Consider the following 18,395-nt stretch of genomic DNA (forward strand, 5'->3'; position numbering starts at 1 on the left):
GCACGTCTATCCTGATGTTAATTGCCGTAACTCGCAGGTCAAAAAAAGGACAGGAAGAAAGATGGGGTTGAAAAGAAGGAGATGACTTTCCGGCAAGTTACTAAAGAGGAAAAGGGACCCAACATTGCCGTACGGTCACCTATCGCTGAGAAGAGAAGAAGAGAAAGTGAAGAGAAAGAGAAAGTGAAAGTGGGGTTCTGAAAGATAGGTTGCAGCTCGCCAACCTAGAGGCGTGAGGCCACCTCAGCCTGACATTTGCGGGGGTAACATGTGTTCTTCCAGCCCCCCCGTGGTGGCTGGCACAAATGACTCTAAATTGAAACTTTCCGCTTCCGGAATGAGCGACGTAAAAAAACTTGAAGGCAGGGTGGGCGCGTCGCGTTGCCAAATGCCGTGCGTTAACTGCTAGTTCCGGGTCTTCGAACTGCGATCTATTAGCCCCGCGAGCATAAGTAGGACCTCGTGGCCTCCCACTCCGGCCAATCGCCATTGTGGCGTTTCGTAACGCTACAACCTACTATCCGGGAGAAAACAATGTGATGCTTTGTTCGATACTTCTTAATACATTCTGCATCATACGTATACTAGTGTTTTTTCTCAGAAACCGCATTTTCACCTAGAAGAACTTGCCAGATATTACCGGAAGTGTGACATTCGGTTTTGTCGTCTTTGAACTTCAGTTTAAAATAAGTTCTGGGTTCTTATTATTTAATAATTCACAAGACTATACAGGGCAAGTCTACACGTACCTACCAATCAGCATTAGGAGGCATCAAAAACGCAATTCTGAAAGTAAAAGTTATATTTTAAATATTGTAAGCATTACAACTGTTTTGTTAGATGACTACAAATCTATGATACCGTGCGATCAAATAAAAAAAAAATCAGAGTAGGCGAAAATGGTGGTTTGAACCAATCGAAGCATCAGAATAGCACAATCCAGGCAACTCGATTTTTTTTTAATTGATCGCACGTTAGTTAAAACGTTTCCACAACACTTATTAATTATCCAAGAAAACAAAATCGGTTAATCTAGTGTATAACTTAGAAATTCTGTAAGTCGTCCATATTATAATTGAGCAAGTTAGCTCCTGCCGACCACGCTCCAACGGTTGCCCCATCCATTTCCGTAGCCACGGCATTATCGTTCAAAAGTGCATGATTCCTGCCCCCAATTTTCGCCCCGCATTCGTTACATTTAGACTCTTCCATGGCCCCCCCACATTCCCCAATGGCGTATACGTGACCGTTGGGACATTTGTACCAGTGGCCCTTGCTGAAGTCCATTGCTCGCAGGATTTCCTTTTTTTCGCGGTCCGAAATAGCGATTCCGGATCTCATCGTGTCGTTCAGCTCCCTGAGAACGTCCTTCACGAGAGCGTTATTCTCCTTCGTGAACTGTTTACAATCGAAAACGTGCTTTTCAATCGTGTCTATCAGACTCTTAGCGACGCTGTTGTTTGCCGAATAGTGTTCAAACTGTGAACTCTTTTTAATACAACTGAACTCAACAATTCTCGCGAGTCTGTCCATTTCACGACTGATATCGTCGATTTCTTGATTTGCAATGAAGTCGGCGTCGCGAGATAGCGCTCTTAGTATAAAGTTCACTTGCGGGAAAAAAATTTCACCAGAATTATGCAAAACGACATTCTCCCCACAACAAATATCTAGCAACTGTTCTATTAGCTGAAGTTTCGACGTGAGCGAACCCGCTTCGAAAATGTTGATGTGGTGTATTTTCCCCTTCTTAGAAACCAAGCGCGTTTTTATACTTCTTAACAAAATGTCAATTTGTGGACAATCTGGAACATACCGAATTAATGTGGAAATAGTCAACGACTGTCTTTATTACTTACACATAATTAACACGCCAGATCTTGAATACAACCTCGTCCACAAGTGTTTCATCTCTTGCATTTTTTCACGAATCTCCCTCGGATTTCCATTCGCCTTGATTTTGACTTGAGCAACATCCTTAATCGCTCGCTTGATATAGTCGCTGTACCGCTGAGTAGTCTTGATAGCAGTCTTACACTTGGGACAAAGCTTGTAACTGATCTGCCACTCATTTTGCTCCAACCATTGTTCCATTCCGTCGTTCTCAACAATATGACCGCAATCGTTCAAAACAACGTACCTGGCGTCTTCACTTTCGGTGCCAAAAAATACATCCAGCAGTTCGTCTCTGTCGCAAACAAGACATTTCGGTGGACAAGGATCTCCGCAAAAACCAATGCACGGGTGTCCACATTTCAAAGCTTTGTCGCACGGCTCGGTACAGGGGGGTACGTTGCAGACGTCGCCGCAGAACTTGGTGCACCACTGATGGACGCACTGGCGCAAACACGGCTCTTTGCAGGGAGTGCACACTTCACCGCAGGACTTACGGCACACGCTGTGCTGGCATTTGTACGAGCAAATCCGCTTGCACGGTCGGCACGCCTCTCTGCAGGGAAAATTGCAGGGATGGTCGCAGACCAACAAAGCTCCACAATTCTCGGCACATCTCTTGTGCACGCGGCCTTGCCAGCACTCGCCGCAGCTTCCAGAACACAAATGGCCGCATTTCAGCACCTGTCTGCACGGTTCCTTGCAATATTTCACCAACAACTTTGCATTGACGTGCGACCCTGCCATGTTGCATTCCATCGTCGTCACAACGTGGCCGCACTGGGCGACTACACCGGAACAATCCACCAAGACGGTGCAAACGGCGGTACAAGGTTCCTTGCATTTCTTGGTGCAACTGTGTCCGCAGGGTAGTTTCAAAGGACAATTCTTGTTACACAGTTTGCGGTCTGCCGGTTCCGAACATTTGACATTAATGGGATGCTTGCATATCGGGTTTATCTTCGTCACCTAAAAAACAAAATTAAACATTTGTTGTGTGTTGTGTACTCTATTGGGTCACCATTTTGTAGCAATTCCGGCAAGGTTGGTTGCATCTATCTCTGCAAGGATGGCCACATTGTAACGTTCTACCGCAAGGCTTTTCGCAGATTATTTCATCGACGTCGGAAAAACATTGGACGTCGTAGTAATGACAACATACTGTTCTAGCTTTTCTGACAGTGACCCTACATGGGTCACACTCTTCGTGACACAATCTCTTGCACCTATGGTCCTCTTCCATTGCGGTGCAACCCTTCATGTACTTGGCACAAGGCTTTTTACACTTGTACTAAAATGTTTAAAGTGTTATCCAGCTCTACGCAACGCGAAGAACGTACCTCTTGATGATCTGGATCTTTACGGATGTGACACAGTAATTCGCAAGCATGGCCGCAGGGTTGAACTTGCACGTCGCAAATGTGAGGACATCTGTACGTCTCGCGGTCACAGTGACACGGTTTGTCGGTTGTGTGACCACAAGGTAGTTCAGTAGTTACAGAGACGGAACATTTGTAAGTGTCAGTATCGACGTGACATGGAATGCTCACTTCGTGTCCGCAAGGCAAAGTCGTTTGTACCTGGTACGTACAAGGTCCACAGTCTTCGTAACACATCTTCTTGCAGACGTGAGCTTCATCTTTCGTGCACAAATTTCTGAAACGAAGTTAACGACATACATTAAGGCTCGTTATTCCTTATATGTATACAGGGTATTTCACGAGTCATAATGAGCCCGACGGAATTGAAAATGCAACCCACAATACATTTCCAAAGTTAACATGGCTATTTTAAGTATATGCCGTTCACGATTATTTTCAACACACAGGAGGCCGCGATATTTTTTTGTTAGATTGGCGTCAGGTCCTGTCATATGACGTTTCGCTTTTAAATATTCGCATTATTGTCAATTCCGTCATTAATTTAGTTAATAAGAATTTACCCAGAACTGCCCTACAGATATGTATGTTTCATTTCAATTACAATTTAACGATTATTGTTCCTAATGCGTTCAATTATTTAAAAAATGTAACAACTTGGGAGCAGTGTTCGGTTGAATTATAACCTAAAATAGATTTATTAAGACAAATCACAATATTGCCAACTAAAATGTCAGATTTTCATAGATAGTCCGAATTTGAAATAATCGTGAATGGTTTATATTGTGAGTTTTGTTTTAAAATAATTATGAATCCATGATGGCTTTGCTTCCAATAATTTTATTTGTCACAACTGACATTGACATTTACGAAAAAGTTAAAAACCGACGATTACATAAAATGTGAAGGGTGTTTTTTTTTTTAAATTTGGCGTCGAAGTTGACGTTGAAGAGTCGATTGTGGATGAACTACTTGTTTTAAAAACACTGATTTTTCAAACAGCATAATTAAAAACACGCAAAAAGTGAGGTTAGATTTAAACAGCTGATCTGAGTTGAAATCCGGTGGTGCGTTCACAATCGACTTTTCAAAGCTAACTTGGATGCCAAATTTTAAGAAAACACCCGTTATTAGAACGATGCCGTTGCACGTCACAGCTAACTATGTTTTATAATCCACGTTCATTTTGGAAATGTATTGTTGGTTGCATTTTCAATTCCGTCGGGCTCATTGTCTAGGTAAAGATAAGAAGCTCATTGTCACTCGTGAAATACTCTGTACAGGGTTAGTCACGAGAGACTTCCGATGAAAACTTCGTTATATGCAACCGAAACTACAATTTCCAATGGTTCTAGCTTCCCAAATTTATTACAAATAATACTTAAATCAACGATTGTTGGTCATTATTGTCTGTCATGTCAGTTTTCACATTTAACTCTTGCTCATAACCTCAATAAAGAGAAAGTGTCATTTTATTCGCCAAGCTACTTGGATTGCAAACTTATTTCGAATTAAACAGAATATCAAGTTCTAGGGGTTTCTTGTATTTTGGGTTGCATACAACGAAATTTTCATGGGAAGTCTCTCGTGAATAACCCTGTATAGCTGAAAATTAGTAGGTATCAGAGCCTTAATCCAGACCAGCCCGCAACTTGTCAATTCTTCTACTCACTTGTTACATATGGAGTGACATTTGTAAGTCACGTGACTTCTGTCCCGAATATGACACAAGTAAGTGCATTTGTGGCCACATTGCAAATCCATTTCGCACCGTTTGCTGCAACCCCCCTCGGCCACGGCATAAAAATCTACGTGAGACTTGACTCGGGTAACTTGGTCTTGATGAATGCAACATCTCAGCGGCAATTCCGCACCTAGAGCTTTCTGTTTCTCAAGAGTTGTTTTTATTTGCCGCCAGAGCTGAAAAACCGCGGTGAAGCAGAATCTAAATGAAACTTACACGCCTTTTCTTACCTTACTGTCAGAACACAGCTGACTCATATTTCCCATTATGTACAGGCCATTTTTGGCCCTTGAAAGTGCTACACACACCCTGTTCTCAATCGACAAGAAGCCGATTTTGTTCTCGTCGTTGTTGCGAACCAAAGAAAGAAGAATAATGTCAGATTCCTCTCCTTGGTAGTTGTCCAAAACTGCGATCCTCATGTCTCGTAGAAGATCAATGTGGTCCTTTTTTTCCTTCTGGAATGCGAAGAACTGGCCCAAGTAGGCTGCTAAAATCGTGATGTTCGCCGGGTTGTAGCCGTTCAGGACCAGGTGTCTGGCCAAATAAATGAAGAATGAGACTTCATGGGGATTTCTTTTGCTCGATCCTTCACATGTATCTTCTGGGTGGCTGTGGTCCACGAAAAAGACGCAGTTGTCGATGCCTGTTATCGAAGGTCTGTGATGCACAGAGGGATGGTCTTCCAGGAAGTCATAAATTGTTGGACGGATGAGACAGGAGATTTCCGGTCTCATTCTGTGCTGTACATTTAGCGTGTAGCAGTGCACGTCGTTTATGATCATCCTTTCAAACAAGCTTGTTCCCAAACGATACTTCTTTTCCATGCTGTAGTTGGCCGTGTTAGGCCTCAGCTGCTTGTGATCCCCGATCAAAATCAAGTGCTTGCAGTGCTTCGTGATGGAAGTCACGATATGCGCTTCCAACACTTCCGCAGCTTCTTCGACGATCACGATGGGATTCTTCAATGTTTGCAGCGAAGATCTTAGACGAGCTGCGCTCGTTGTTGTCATCCCTACCACCAATGCGTCTTTCATTGTTCTGACGTCTTCGATTTCTCGCATCTGTTCGTACTCCTTGTAGACCTCGGGAAAGTCTTCGGAGGTCATCCTCAACACGTCAGATTCGTAATTTTTGTACAAATTCAACCAGTGAAAATATAACTTCCAACGATCTTCGTACTTCATGTTATATGGATTTTTCAAGTCGATTCTCTCCGGTATTTCTACATCTCCTTGAAGTCTTCTACCTTCAGACAACTTGAGCTATTTTACAAAAAAATATTAGCTCCTTTCGAATTGGTTTAATACGACTTACCTTTAAATAATCAAAGATATTTCTCAATTCCACCAACTGAAAGTGTGTTTCTTCTTCAGTGATCAGTTGCTGCAATGATGGATTTTCTACTTGTCGTGACCGGAGCAGCGTGTCTTCCAGCGATCTCAATTCTTCACGAATTGAACTAAGAGTAATGAGGAATGAAGTACGCTTCATTCTAAACGAACTATTCAAAATTTCCTCGAAAATACTATCAAATGTAGACACAAAATGTCCATTAAAATCGTTTTCAGCCTCAATCTGACCGTATTCGTTAAAATCGTCATTAATTCCTATTTTGTAAAAGTTTTCTTCTTCCTATTAGAACCAAATACCATATCAAAATACGATAATTACCATTTTGTATTTCTCACCTGCAGCACATTCAAATTTGCTTGTACACGTGACAAGTCTTGTCCACAATTTGCTCCTTCCAGCAACCAATGCATTATATTGTTGCCCCTTTTGGCAAACCAAGTCTCAGAAAAATGTTGGACTACACGTTCAAAAAGATGAAATGCCAGTACGCTGTTGTAATACTCGATCTCTTGCAAGTGCTCCGTTGTACTTTTAATTTCCCTTAAACACCGTTGCACTTCGAAACGTTTTGCTACAACGGCACCGTCTCTTTCAGTATTGTTTCTTAGGTTGAAAGTATCTAACTTCGTATTTTTCGACTGTCCGCCAACACGAATTATTCTCTTGGTAAAAGGGATGAGTCCCTCCAGAAACTGGTCAAGTGCGTGATTCGTGAAGCATATCACCAACATCGGAGTGGAGTTGTACCACCACTCAACATTCTTCAGTAGAGTTTCTGCAACTTTCAAACCTAAGTAAGTCTTTCCAGTGCCGGGTGGCCCTTGAATCACTGATATTTCTTGAGTGATGGCCGCTTTGAAAGCCACCAGTTGGGAATCGTTAAAGTTGTAAAAGTTTTCGTTGGGCCATTCGGACAAAGGGTGAAAATCGTGTCCTTCAATTGTGTAGGTACACTCAGGACCTGTGATGTATTCCGGCGGCTGCACGGAGGAGGTAACTCTGATGATGTATCTTTCCATTGGAAAAATTTCCTCGGTCATTGCTTGAAGGACGGTCAAGACGTGGTAGTAGGGCTCGAAGTAAACGCTGCACTCGACCATCAGGTAGTTGTTCCGATAATCGACGTCAAGTTTTTGGTCGAACGCGACGATCACTTGGCCCTTCTGCAAGTCTTCGATTTTTCTCTGCGCCACTTTTCCGAAAATCAAAGAGTGAAAATTGTCTTTGGTGAAGCAGAGTAAAGAACCGTACATGAACCGCTTGGAGTGTTCGAAGTTGAGAGTCTTCTTCTTTGACATGAACTGAATTCTGAAGCAATAGTGCTCGTTGATGGTTTCGGCGTTCACAAACTGAATACCCTTGTGGACTTTCACGTTTTCGAAGTGGTTTGTCGGAGCTGACGAATGATAATTAGCGATTCCGTCTCTGAGAGGACCCACGAAGTCCTCTCTCAGCAATCTAAACTGCACGTCCAGGTAATGTTGAACGTTTTGGTAGGGGCCTTTAACGACATTTTCTCGCAGGAAGCCGCGACCTCCGACGATCTCCTCCGCACTTGGATAGACGCTGATTTTGCGGAAGTCGTCCGGAGGTTCTGCCGTCTCACCATCAGCCGAGTCCTTCTGACTGGACTTTTTCTTGTCCTCGTCTTCTTTAATCACACTCTGCACCACGTCTAGCATTCGCTCCACTTTCTTTTTTAAGTCGTCACCCACTTCTATCTGATGTATTTGCTCTATCGTCGGTACGTAGACCTTGAGGGAGTTGAGCAATACTGGTAAAGTTTTGCACGCGAATGTCGGTGTCGTGTGCAAGAGATCTTCGCAGATTTCTATTAGATTCCTCAAGAACTCGTTCGGATCTTTCCAAAAATAGTTACTGGTTCGGCGCTGAAGTGCATCCTGCGTTGGCAACAATGCAACGAACGTTCTTAATTTATCAACAAACTTCTCTTTGAAGGACGAATGCAATATGGTATATTTTGTGTCGCTGAATGAAGACTGACAGACCTGGTGTAAAATTTTGATAATTAACACAACAAAATCACCACTCAGATCTTTCTCGAGCAAGCGAAGAAATCCGTCACGTTCCTTCAAGAGAGTCAAAATTATTTTCTCTGGGTCATTCTTCACTAAATTTTCGAGGAACATAAATCCCATGGATTTTGCGTGTTGTCTACCCCCGAAGCCATCCGTGCGATATTCAGTTCTATTAGGGAACCGGGACAAAACTTCTCGTTGGGGATTCGATCCTCGGGATCTATCTCTGCAAAATCTAGAACTACCGGCTCTATTGTCTCCGTTTTCTTGTCGAGGATAAGATCCTCGGGCCCGTCCTTTGAAAAATCTAGAGCCATCAGCCGTATTGTTTCCATTTTCTTAAAATAAAAGATAAAAGTGCGTTTCAATAGAATTTAATCCCACAACAAAAACAAATCTGTATTGTTCACATTAGATAACAAATTGCCGTATCATTTTCTCGGATTATGGATGACACATGAACATGATTCATAAATCATAAACAAACAGCAACCAACTTTTTTATTGCAAATGGAGACGTTAAATATTTTTGAAATTTAAATCAGAGATTGTATCTGTCACATACACCTTTTACATTTTATAAAAAAATATTATTAACAGTACAGTCGAATTTCCAATAACTCGAACCTTCGGTGATTCGAATGTTTCGGTAACTCGATAAAATTTGTTGCAATAGCAGCAGACAGGATTCTACATGTAATTGTAACTCGAATTTCTCGATAACTCATCACTTCTCATTCCATAAGTCGAACTTTTCCTGGAAATTTGTTTATTACTTCGATAAATTCAGACAAAATAAAGGCGGTTTCCACGATTTCCAACAGCAAAGAAAAATATATTAAGGCAATCGAAGAGGGTACTCTTGTAATTTTTAGGCTGCGTATATAAGTCCGTGAGTGGGATATTACCTGTGAAACGTTCGTAGTTTGTATTAGCTTAAACTAATAAACTCCTACTTTTCAAACAAACTTCAAGTCTTTATTGGAAAATACCAACTAGCAGCCTGTTTAAAATACACAACTCTAAGGACGCACCCAAGTCTCTCAACTCTTCACGTTTTTCCTCTCGATCTCAATCCGCAACTTACTCATTATGACGCCACAAGTTTCCTGACATTTGGAAGCGAGATAAAAGTGAATTGTTGAAGTTTAGTTTAGGCACTTAGTTTAGGTAGTTAGTCAGGAAGAATGTGACGCAAGACTGAGTAGAGTTAGGAATTAGAGTTAAGAGTAATTCGAGTGTGTGGAAATCATAAATCATCGTCATATTAGTGTTTTAATTCAGTGTGCGAATTTTATTAACATCCTGAGAAGAGCAAAAGAAGAAAATTTGCTTACAGTTTATCAGAAGTAGGATTGTTACAGTTTAATCAGAAGCGGGATTGAAAGAAGAAATTTGCTACAGTACTGTTAGCGAAAATTGTAAAGAACTGAAAAAAGGAATATTTGAAAATGCGGATAAAGCCGTTGTTGAGTAGTGCAGAGCTACAAGAAGTCAAAACATATCTGTACCAGGAGCATTAATTGTGGAAAAGGCTCTAAAATTTGCGAAAATGATTTCAAGGCAAGCACCGGCTGACTCGACAATTGAAAACGTATACATTAACAGATATACAAATTTTTTTTAAGCAATCAGGATTTGGTCAGTATTCTGAATGGGATGATTCCTTTAGTATTCTGTAAGACAAGGCAAACTCGGTGGAAAAACTAAGACGTTTATTAATATATTAATAGATAACTGACAACACATCCACTGCTCTAGAAGGGTAGACCAAGACTCTTCTTTCTCTGACTCGATACAATGCTAACATCTGCGAAATCGTAACCAGACTGCCTCCACAGATCACCCCTGATCTGTGATCTGTGACTGACTCGCTAAATCGCTACCGCCGTGACTTGCTGGCTCTGGTTGGTATTTCGGGACGTACCTTTTCCAAGGTCCCTTTTAATCGGTTCCAGGAATGAGTTAGCGGCCAGATTTCGTACAGTTCATAAAAGAAAATTTAAATAGAACGGATTATGATTATAATAAACTGTCTACTGAATTCGACTCTTGGAGAAAGTTACAAAATTCTTCGAAAATTTTAAACTTTGAAGATTACATCAATCTAGACGCAGAGATCTGTACATTTGAGTTTTCCTACAGATGCAGACATTATCGAAAACTACGTGTCGAATCCCCATTATTGATGAAAATTTAAGTGACGATGAAGCTACAGAAGATGATGATATACAGGGTCACTTTGAAAGTTGTGCAGATATTTTAATCAGTAGTAGAATTCCACAATAGGTAATGATTGAGGCAATAATGCCTTGGTAATTGTTCACTTTAACTATTTCTGGAATGTTCGTGTTTTTTCTGGCTAGAGAGCCTCAGGACGTCCTCCTACATCGTTTCCCACCAGTCAAACCTTGTGCAAATGAAAATTTTCCTTACCCTTTAGTTATACTAAGACTTGGCGCGACCTTGAAACACAACAAGAGAAAAAAAAAGGCATTTGCACAAGGTTTGAATGGTGGGACACGATCTAGGAGGACGCTCTGAGGCTGTCTAGCCAGAAAAAACGCGAAAATTCCAGAAGTAGTTAAAGTGAACAATTACCAATGCCTTTTACAAATACTAATACTTTTCGAGAAAAAGTGGTTAAAAATTTGGTAATTGTTCACTTTAACTACTTCTGGAATTTTCGCGTTTCTTTCTGGCTAGACAGCCTCAGGGCATCCTCCTAGATCGTTTCCCACCATTCAAACCTTGCGCAAATGAATTTTCCTTACCCTTTAATTGGGAAGTGGCGCGTGCCACGCGTTTTAGGATGGCAGCGACTTGGATACGCAATGGAAGCGCACCAGCCTGCCGTTTGAAAAGACCCAGTGGCGGAGTCTTATCGGTTAAGGTCCATGCTTTCAAGGGATGTCCAGGAATTATGTATTTAACCCCGGATAATCATAAAAGTAAAGCCTATCATTTACCCACAGTTAGATAGTTAACTGGAAATGCAAACAGCTTAAGAGAATTCCAGGTAGATTTCAAATGCCATTTAAATTAATTTTGTCAGTATTATTGTCACGCCACTGCATCGACTCTCTATTTACCGAACCGTTCCGAAGCACCAATTGTCGTGCGCCGGGCCGCCGGCTCTCGCCATGCTAAAACGCGTGGACTGTATGTATGTATACTAAATGTACAATACAACTCTGCTTAAAATGGTTCCTGCTAGTGGTAAACGATGATTTATAACCCCCGCAAGATCTTTAACTTAAAAATAAAGTAAGTATACTCCGTTTCTGAGTTCGATGCCGGTAAGTCGTAAAACCGGGTTGTCATAAATCAATACTAATCACCGCTTAACACACGCACGTGCAACCAAAAGTTGAATTGTACCAGTAGAATGCCCCAAGCTGCTTATAATTAATTATTCATGAAACGTTTTGGACGCACTGGAATCTGTCAGCGCTGCGGTCGTTTTACGACTTACCGGCATCGAGTTTAGAAACGGAGTATACCAAAAAATTTTACGACCTACAACAAAACTGAGAAAACAGTAAGCGCGATCTTGGCAGCCAACGAGAAGAGCGCATTTTAGTTGCAGAAGAAATTCTTCACGAAATTAAAAGCCAGCCACGAACAAGTACTCGGCGTCTTGCAAATCACCTTGAAGTTTCTCAGTTTTTAATTTGCTGCGGGTTCAAAACACCGCTTAGGAAATTCTTGAAAACAGAGGCATTCTGAATCGAATTCGGCTCTCTTGGACACGTCGTGCTGAGGCTTGCAATTTTACATTGCAAACGATGGCAGGCATTTTGAGCAATCTTTGATATTTTATTTTTACTTTGTTTTTTAAACCCTTATCGTTTTCTGAATGCAGGCACTATTTTATCATCTTTGATCTCTTCTTGTAAGCCATTAATGTTTGTATGAGGCAAGTTGGGTTATTTTGCCTTCTTTTAACGCGGTAACACGTACATACTACCTCAGGTTAAAATATCTGCACAACCTTCAAAAACAGACTGTACAGCAACGTTCAAAGGAATCGGTTGCAAATGCCTTGAACATCTTAAATTTATGTTTGCCGAATAATGAAAATACAACTACAGTGTTTACGACAGTTTAAATAAGATTGAAACTTTTTTTTTAATCAAAATAAACAATGGCTGACTCAATCGCAAATCACTCAATATTTTGTTTCTGAATAAAATATAAAAATGTACACATTAAAGTGTATAATAGATATGTATCTAATTTATTAATAGTAATTATACACCAAGAGAAGACATTTTTTAAGCCGAGGTAGTTTATTCTCCGAGAAGCGAAGCTTCGAGTGGAATAAAGAAGCGAGGCTTAAAATTGTCTTCTCTAGCGTGGTGTATATATTATTTTTTTCACTACTAGATCCGTTAAAACCCTTTCCAATAATAATTATTTTTTTTTTATTCACCCTGAGACTGAGGGTTTTATATTTGCAATACAAGATCGTGTTATAAATACAAGAAATTATAAAAAACACATATGCGGTTTACAATCGATAATTGATAAATGTAGGATTTGCGGAAATGAAGGGGAAACAATTGAACACATCATTTCTTCTTGCACCGTTTTGGCTCAAAGCGAATATAAGAAACGTCACGATATATTCGCTAAAATTATACACATGAATTTAGCTATTAAATTCAATTTATTAAAGGATACACAACCACATTACATTTATAAACCAGAAAGTTGTTTGGAAAATGACATTCACATTCAGCATAACAGACCAGACATTATTATTTTAAATAAACAACAAAAGTAAGCATACCTTTTAGATATAGCTGCTCCAAATTCCCATAATATAACACAAAAATTAATAAATATTTAGAGCTCTCCGTTGATATGAGAAATCTTTGGAGTTTAGAAAAAATTTCTATTTTACCACTTGTAATTTCAGCAACGGGAATAGTACCGCAATCTCTTTTTAAAAATTTAAAAATTCTGGATTTAGAGAACACATTGGTAGTTGAAATTCAAAAAGGTATATTATTATACTCATGTCATATCGTGAGGAAATTCCTTAACATTGACACAGAACATAATACACAACAAAGTCAAAATGCGGAGGCGAGACGCTGGTAATTATGTTGATAAGCACTGCACTATTACTTGATAGTAATATCCGTAATAGTGTATGTACTCCGGCAAAATTGCCGTGCCGCCGGGTGGCGGAGGGATAGTACTAGTAGGAGAGAAATTCTACTTCTGGGTTCAGTTCGAGACTCAATAATGACGCCTTCTAAGACTAGTAGTGAAAAAAATAAACAATAAACTCCTTCAACTTTTCTGTCTCTTTTATTTCAGTTTGATAACTCGAACTATTTTTAGTGGCAGATGACGGTTCGAATGATCGAAGTTTGACTGTAGTAGAAATTGGTTGATTCAAAATGATTGTGGATAAGTATGAAAGCTATGTACGAAAATTTATGTGGTAACTCTACCCCACCCATACAGCTGCCACACACATTTTCGTACATAGTTGCCATACTTATCCACAATCACTTTGAATCACCCAATCCGAGTAAGAAGATGATAAACGTGTGTCCGCCTTGTCTACTTGAAATAAAATACAAAACATTCAAATACCTAACATTTATAATCCAAAAGCCGGTACTTTACCGTTCTCCATGTCTGAAATGAATAAAACAGTAGTTAACTTTTACAATGAGGATGGTTGTTTTAATTGTTACGTTAATAGATCATACGAGTGAAAAATTGATCAAAATTTCATTTACACTAAGAATTTTTTCTTAAAAATAGCGCAAGTCCCTCAGCCATTATTTAATTAAAAAATAAGAAAGAATTTTATGTCCAAAGTACGTAACTCCTTTTAACTGGTCTTATGTATAAAGTTTATATATGTATATAGTTGCTAATGAATTAAGAAGGTTCTATTGTCTATACAGAAAAGTTTCCAGTAACAGATAAGATAAGATAAGATAAGATAAGTGAATTTGGGCATTTTTACATGGCTACAAAATAGTAGTTTATTTAACGAGTTCGTGTGTAAATCGAGCTTTTTTTGGCATGAGTGGGCCAGTTTAAAACGCGAGTGAAACGAGCGTTTTAAAGGCCCACGAGTGCCAAAAAACTCAATTTACACAAGAACGAGTTGAATACAACGTTTTTTTGTTCGACGAGCCCCTTAAAGGCTCCAAATCGCTTAAAATCTTTTAAATTAGCTTGACGTTTCGTTTTGACAAGTTGTGACATTTATCAAAATCCGTTCACACAGGAGAAAATTCTCAAATTCTGACAGTGTCGAACAAAAAATGCTTTTTGTATCATACCTGAACTAAATCTCCAGTTATCATTCACACGATAAGGTGTGGATGCGTTATTTCCAGATTTTCTGTCCGAATCTTCCATTGCATGACAATGGCGGTTGCTAATGATGCAATAATATAACTTTAATTATTACAATCAATCTATTCTTTTTACTCTATTTCGTCAGTTCAAATAAAAAGTGTTAGTTAAAATGACGTATTGCTGCACGAATTTTCACAAAACTTTATGCAACGACAACTGCAGACTTACAAATCATAACAAATCTGCGTGCATCACTGCTGTTTGTTCACAGGGTTCGTTTGATAACGTTACACTCCCACTTTCAAATAAATTCATTCAAAATACAACAACCTTGCGTTTTTCTGAACGAGAAGACGATCCATTTCGAAGCAGGAATTAATATTAATTCAATTTTTCATGCACATTATCTTAACACAATAAATTGTGAATTGTAAAGTCAATGAAATTACCGCACAAACGTTTCATTACTATATTATTCGCTTTGAGACTGTAGCATGGGACAAGACAGTACGAATGAAATCCAAAAATAGTACATCGTCAGCTATTATTCGCTTAGACCGGTAAAACCCCTAGGTTCAGCACAGTTACCAATCACACGAAAACAAATATTACTATCATTTCTATTATTACATTTTTATTTTTGAAACAAGGATGTAAGCTGACGAGAGTAAGCCTTTGCCTTATTCCATTTTCGATGAAGTTTACGCAAACTTTGTTCAGCGGATCTGAGGTTTAAACTTATTGTTAAATGTTCACATTTCTTGTTAGCTAATCTGGAGATATTGTACTTCCGCCGTTTAAATATAATTTGTTCTGATAAAATTAAATCAAAATTACACGTTACGTTACTGATTAGTGAATACTGTTACAAAAATCTTTCAAGAGTTACTGTTTATTTGCAGTTAAACGTTCAAAGAAAAGAAAAAATGTGGCAATTGGTAAATTATATGGATGAAATATTTTTTACAAATATGATTGCAAACGTTAACAACGTAAATTATTAAAACTGACCATAACAGCACATTGTTTTACAGGGAGACAGTTTGAAAAGGGATGTACTTACAAATTTGTCTTCTACAACCATAAACGTCCTTGGGAGGTAAAAAATGTGAATTAAAACTACACAACTGTCTTAAATATTAATTTTAACTCTTAAATACTTTGTTAATTACAACGCAAATATGTGTGGATGACAGGCACTATTTTAAAAATTGTTAATTCAAAGCTAAAGGTACTTTATAATAATTAGCTTAGTCATAATAAATAAAATCTATTTAAAATTTAAAACTAACAGCGTCCAGCGTAACATAAAAATCATTAAAATCACAAGACCATAAGTAAATTAATTTCATACAGAATCATCTGAAATGAGAATCGTTAATGGAATTGTATTCCAGAAAATTGTTCTTTACCGTGATACCACCACTTCGTTTTCTTTGGATTTTTATTGCAAGTTTTTACATAGAAAGCATTATCTGGTGGTCTTTGCTGCAAAACAAAAATTTTAATGTGACAGTTTATTTGAAACAAAATCCTCACTTTCTCTTTACAACTACTGAGCATAGATACAATTGAAAGACAGACAGATTGAACGGACAGTGCGGGGGACCAATCGTCTGTCAGTATAGAAAGGCAAATATGTCCATTGCTGTATATATGCGGATGAACTGGAATGTTATTGCCTACAAACGTTACCTGAAACATTTATAATTGAAATATTTGCTTGTACATTTCAGATTCAAGGTCTAAGCACCTCAGGCGAATCGAAAGGGTACTTGTTACTAAATTTAAACTGTAATTGAAAACGTTCTCCTTCGTACAGTGTCCCCGCCGCTCCTTCCATATTTATTATCCAGCTGTAAAGGCAGACGTGGTTTTGTTTTTGCTCGTGAGATGATCAATTTACTTACTGCAATAAATTTTGCTCTGCTAGGTCAAAGTCAACTGCCACTCCCGGCGGCGGCTCCTTCATTAGAGACATCAACTCTTTTTGCAATCTTTTCTGAAGAGTCATAAAAAAGTGTGTGGATATAGAAAAAAAAGGCAAAAAGTGACTTACTTCAGATGGTGACATCCCTGCCATTTTGAAATTAAGTTTTCATCATAGAATAGATAAAGCGATTCTAACTGAACACAGTAGTTAATCACCAACTTTAATTTAGCATCGATAAAATTTGGAAAACTTACTTTTGACGTTGAAAACAATCGACCAGATTACTTGGCCTGCGATACCCTTCAATTCTCGAACAATGAACAGATCACCATGGTTCTGCACAAAAGTAAATAATTGTATTATTCATTACAAGCATTGGCGGAGTGACAGTTTGGAAAATGGGAGTTAATTACTGTGACAAGCAACGGTTGTACAATTGGTTGCAAAAAAATCGGGAACTGTCAGAATAAAATTGATATATTTTTACAATTTTTTCCATAGTGTGAAACCTTCTTACGAGAGATAGGTTACAATTAACGCCAAAATTCATTGATATTTTTAAAAATTATTTGACAGGTATTGTCAGTTTGACAATTAATTGACAAATACATACATATACAAAACCAAATTTACTATCGTGTCAAAAATAAATTACTCCCTATGATTTAGGGATATTCGTTACTAGGTTGCCATAAATTTGGTTAGGTTGGAGGCTATGTGGTTTCGGATGACAAACAAAACATATCGTAACCGTAAGGCAGCGAATTCCTTGTAACAGTTGCATATGGCTCTATTTCTCGCTAAGTGATGGATGTTTTTTCGTTTCACAATCAATTTTGGTTTCTGGCGGCATATTTAAATGGACTTAATCTCTCAATTCATAGCAACCAACCTTAAACATTCAAAATTACTTTTGAAAATTTTAGTTACACACAACATGAAAATAGTTATTTTTGTATTAAGTGCGCAAAGTGATTATTTTTTGTTGGGGCATGAGAATGAGTTTTTGGTCGAGACCGTCAGGTCGAGACTTCAAACTCATTCGAATGCGCCAACAAAACAATCATCTTGCGCACGAAATACAAACACTATTTTTTCTACAACAGCATTTTACAATTTTTGAATTTTTTTATTTTTGTAAAATTTTCCTTGGATGCTAAAATATTCGTCAAAAAGTTTCCTTGGGTGCTAAAATATAACTATTTTAGCATCCAAGGAAACTTTTTGACAAATATTTTTTCACTATCAAAAATGACATACTTTGCGACTTGATAACGATGCATAAATGTCACGTTTTTTTGACAGTTGTAGAAATACGTTATTTCCCTAAAAGTTCGAATTCTAGGGAGTAATTTATTTTTGACACGAGAGTACATTTGGAAAATTTTCGTTTCCCGTTTTTTTTTTGCAACCAACACTGCATTCTACGTTGGAAATAACAACCGGCAACACTATTTGCTGCATCTGATTGTATTTGTTGGGTATATTATAATGTCAATTTCCGTTTTTACAACTCAAAATTTTAGAATACAGGAAAAGAACGAAAACCTTTTTTAAAATGCAGCAAGTAGGTAGGTAGAAAATCAAATTCTAAAAGCAAAATAAACTTATGAACTAATTTTAATGTTTTCGAATCATGTTTATAAAATAATTATATTGCCAACTTTGGTTGGTTATAAGAATCCCCAATTTAGAAATATTAAATATTTTATTTT

The 18,395-nt window shown here is 38.4% G+C and overlaps 2 protein-coding genes and 1 long non-coding RNA gene across 4 annotated transcripts; 1 reads left to right on the forward strand and 2 right to left on the reverse strand.

The window, feature by feature from the left end:
- Positions 1-784: 784 nt before the first annotated feature.
- LOC138123926 (NFX1-type zinc finger-containing protein 1-like) lies at positions 785-14,993 on the reverse strand. Its single transcript, XM_069038777.1, has 9 exons — positions 14,729-14,993; positions 6,708-8,749; positions 6,334-6,651; positions 5,247-6,281; positions 4,945-5,192; positions 3,234-3,549; positions 2,915-3,184; positions 1,860-2,862; positions 785-1,805 (listed from the first exon to the last, which is right to left on the reverse strand). The coding sequence occupies exons 1-9, from the start codon at positions 14,805-14,807 to the stop codon at positions 1,045-1,047; spliced, it is 6,072 nt and encodes a 2,023-aa protein (XP_068894878.1). The 5' UTR covers positions 14,808-14,993; the 3' UTR covers positions 785-1,044.
- Positions 14,994-15,568: 575 nt separating this feature from the next.
- LOC138124511 (uncharacterized) lies at positions 15,569-16,073 on the forward strand. The gene is made up of 2 exons (XR_011157175.1): positions 15,569-15,685; positions 15,782-16,073. It is a non-coding gene; the product is annotated as an uncharacterized lncRNA (long non-coding RNA).
- LOC138124500 (ubiquitin-conjugating enzyme E2 W) lies at positions 15,876-17,088 on the reverse strand. 2 transcript variants are annotated; one of them, XM_069039550.1, is made up of 7 exons: positions 16,935-17,088; positions 16,807-16,874; positions 16,658-16,749; positions 16,501-16,603; positions 16,287-16,442; positions 16,160-16,235; positions 15,876-16,109 (listed from the first exon to the last, which is right to left on the reverse strand). In XM_069039550.1, exons 2-7 carry the CDS (start codon positions 16,828-16,830, stop codon positions 16,096-16,098), a joined length of 465 nt encoding a protein of 154 aa, XP_068895651.1. In that variant the 5' UTR covers positions 16,831-16,874; positions 16,935-17,088; the 3' UTR covers positions 15,876-16,095. The 2 variants fall into 2 exon arrangements, with proteins under 2 accessions (XP_068895651.1, XP_068895659.1); XM_069039558.1 differs by having other exon boundaries at positions 16,807-16,870; positions 16,935-17,061.
- Positions 17,089-18,395: the final 1,307 nt, after the last annotated feature.

Source organism: Tenebrio molitor, chromosome 1 (genome assembly GCF_963966145.1).
Source record: "Tenebrio molitor chromosome 1, icTenMoli1.1, whole genome shotgun sequence".
NCBI classification, from domain to species: Eukaryota; Metazoa; Arthropoda; class Insecta; order Coleoptera; family Tenebrionidae; genus Tenebrio; species Tenebrio molitor.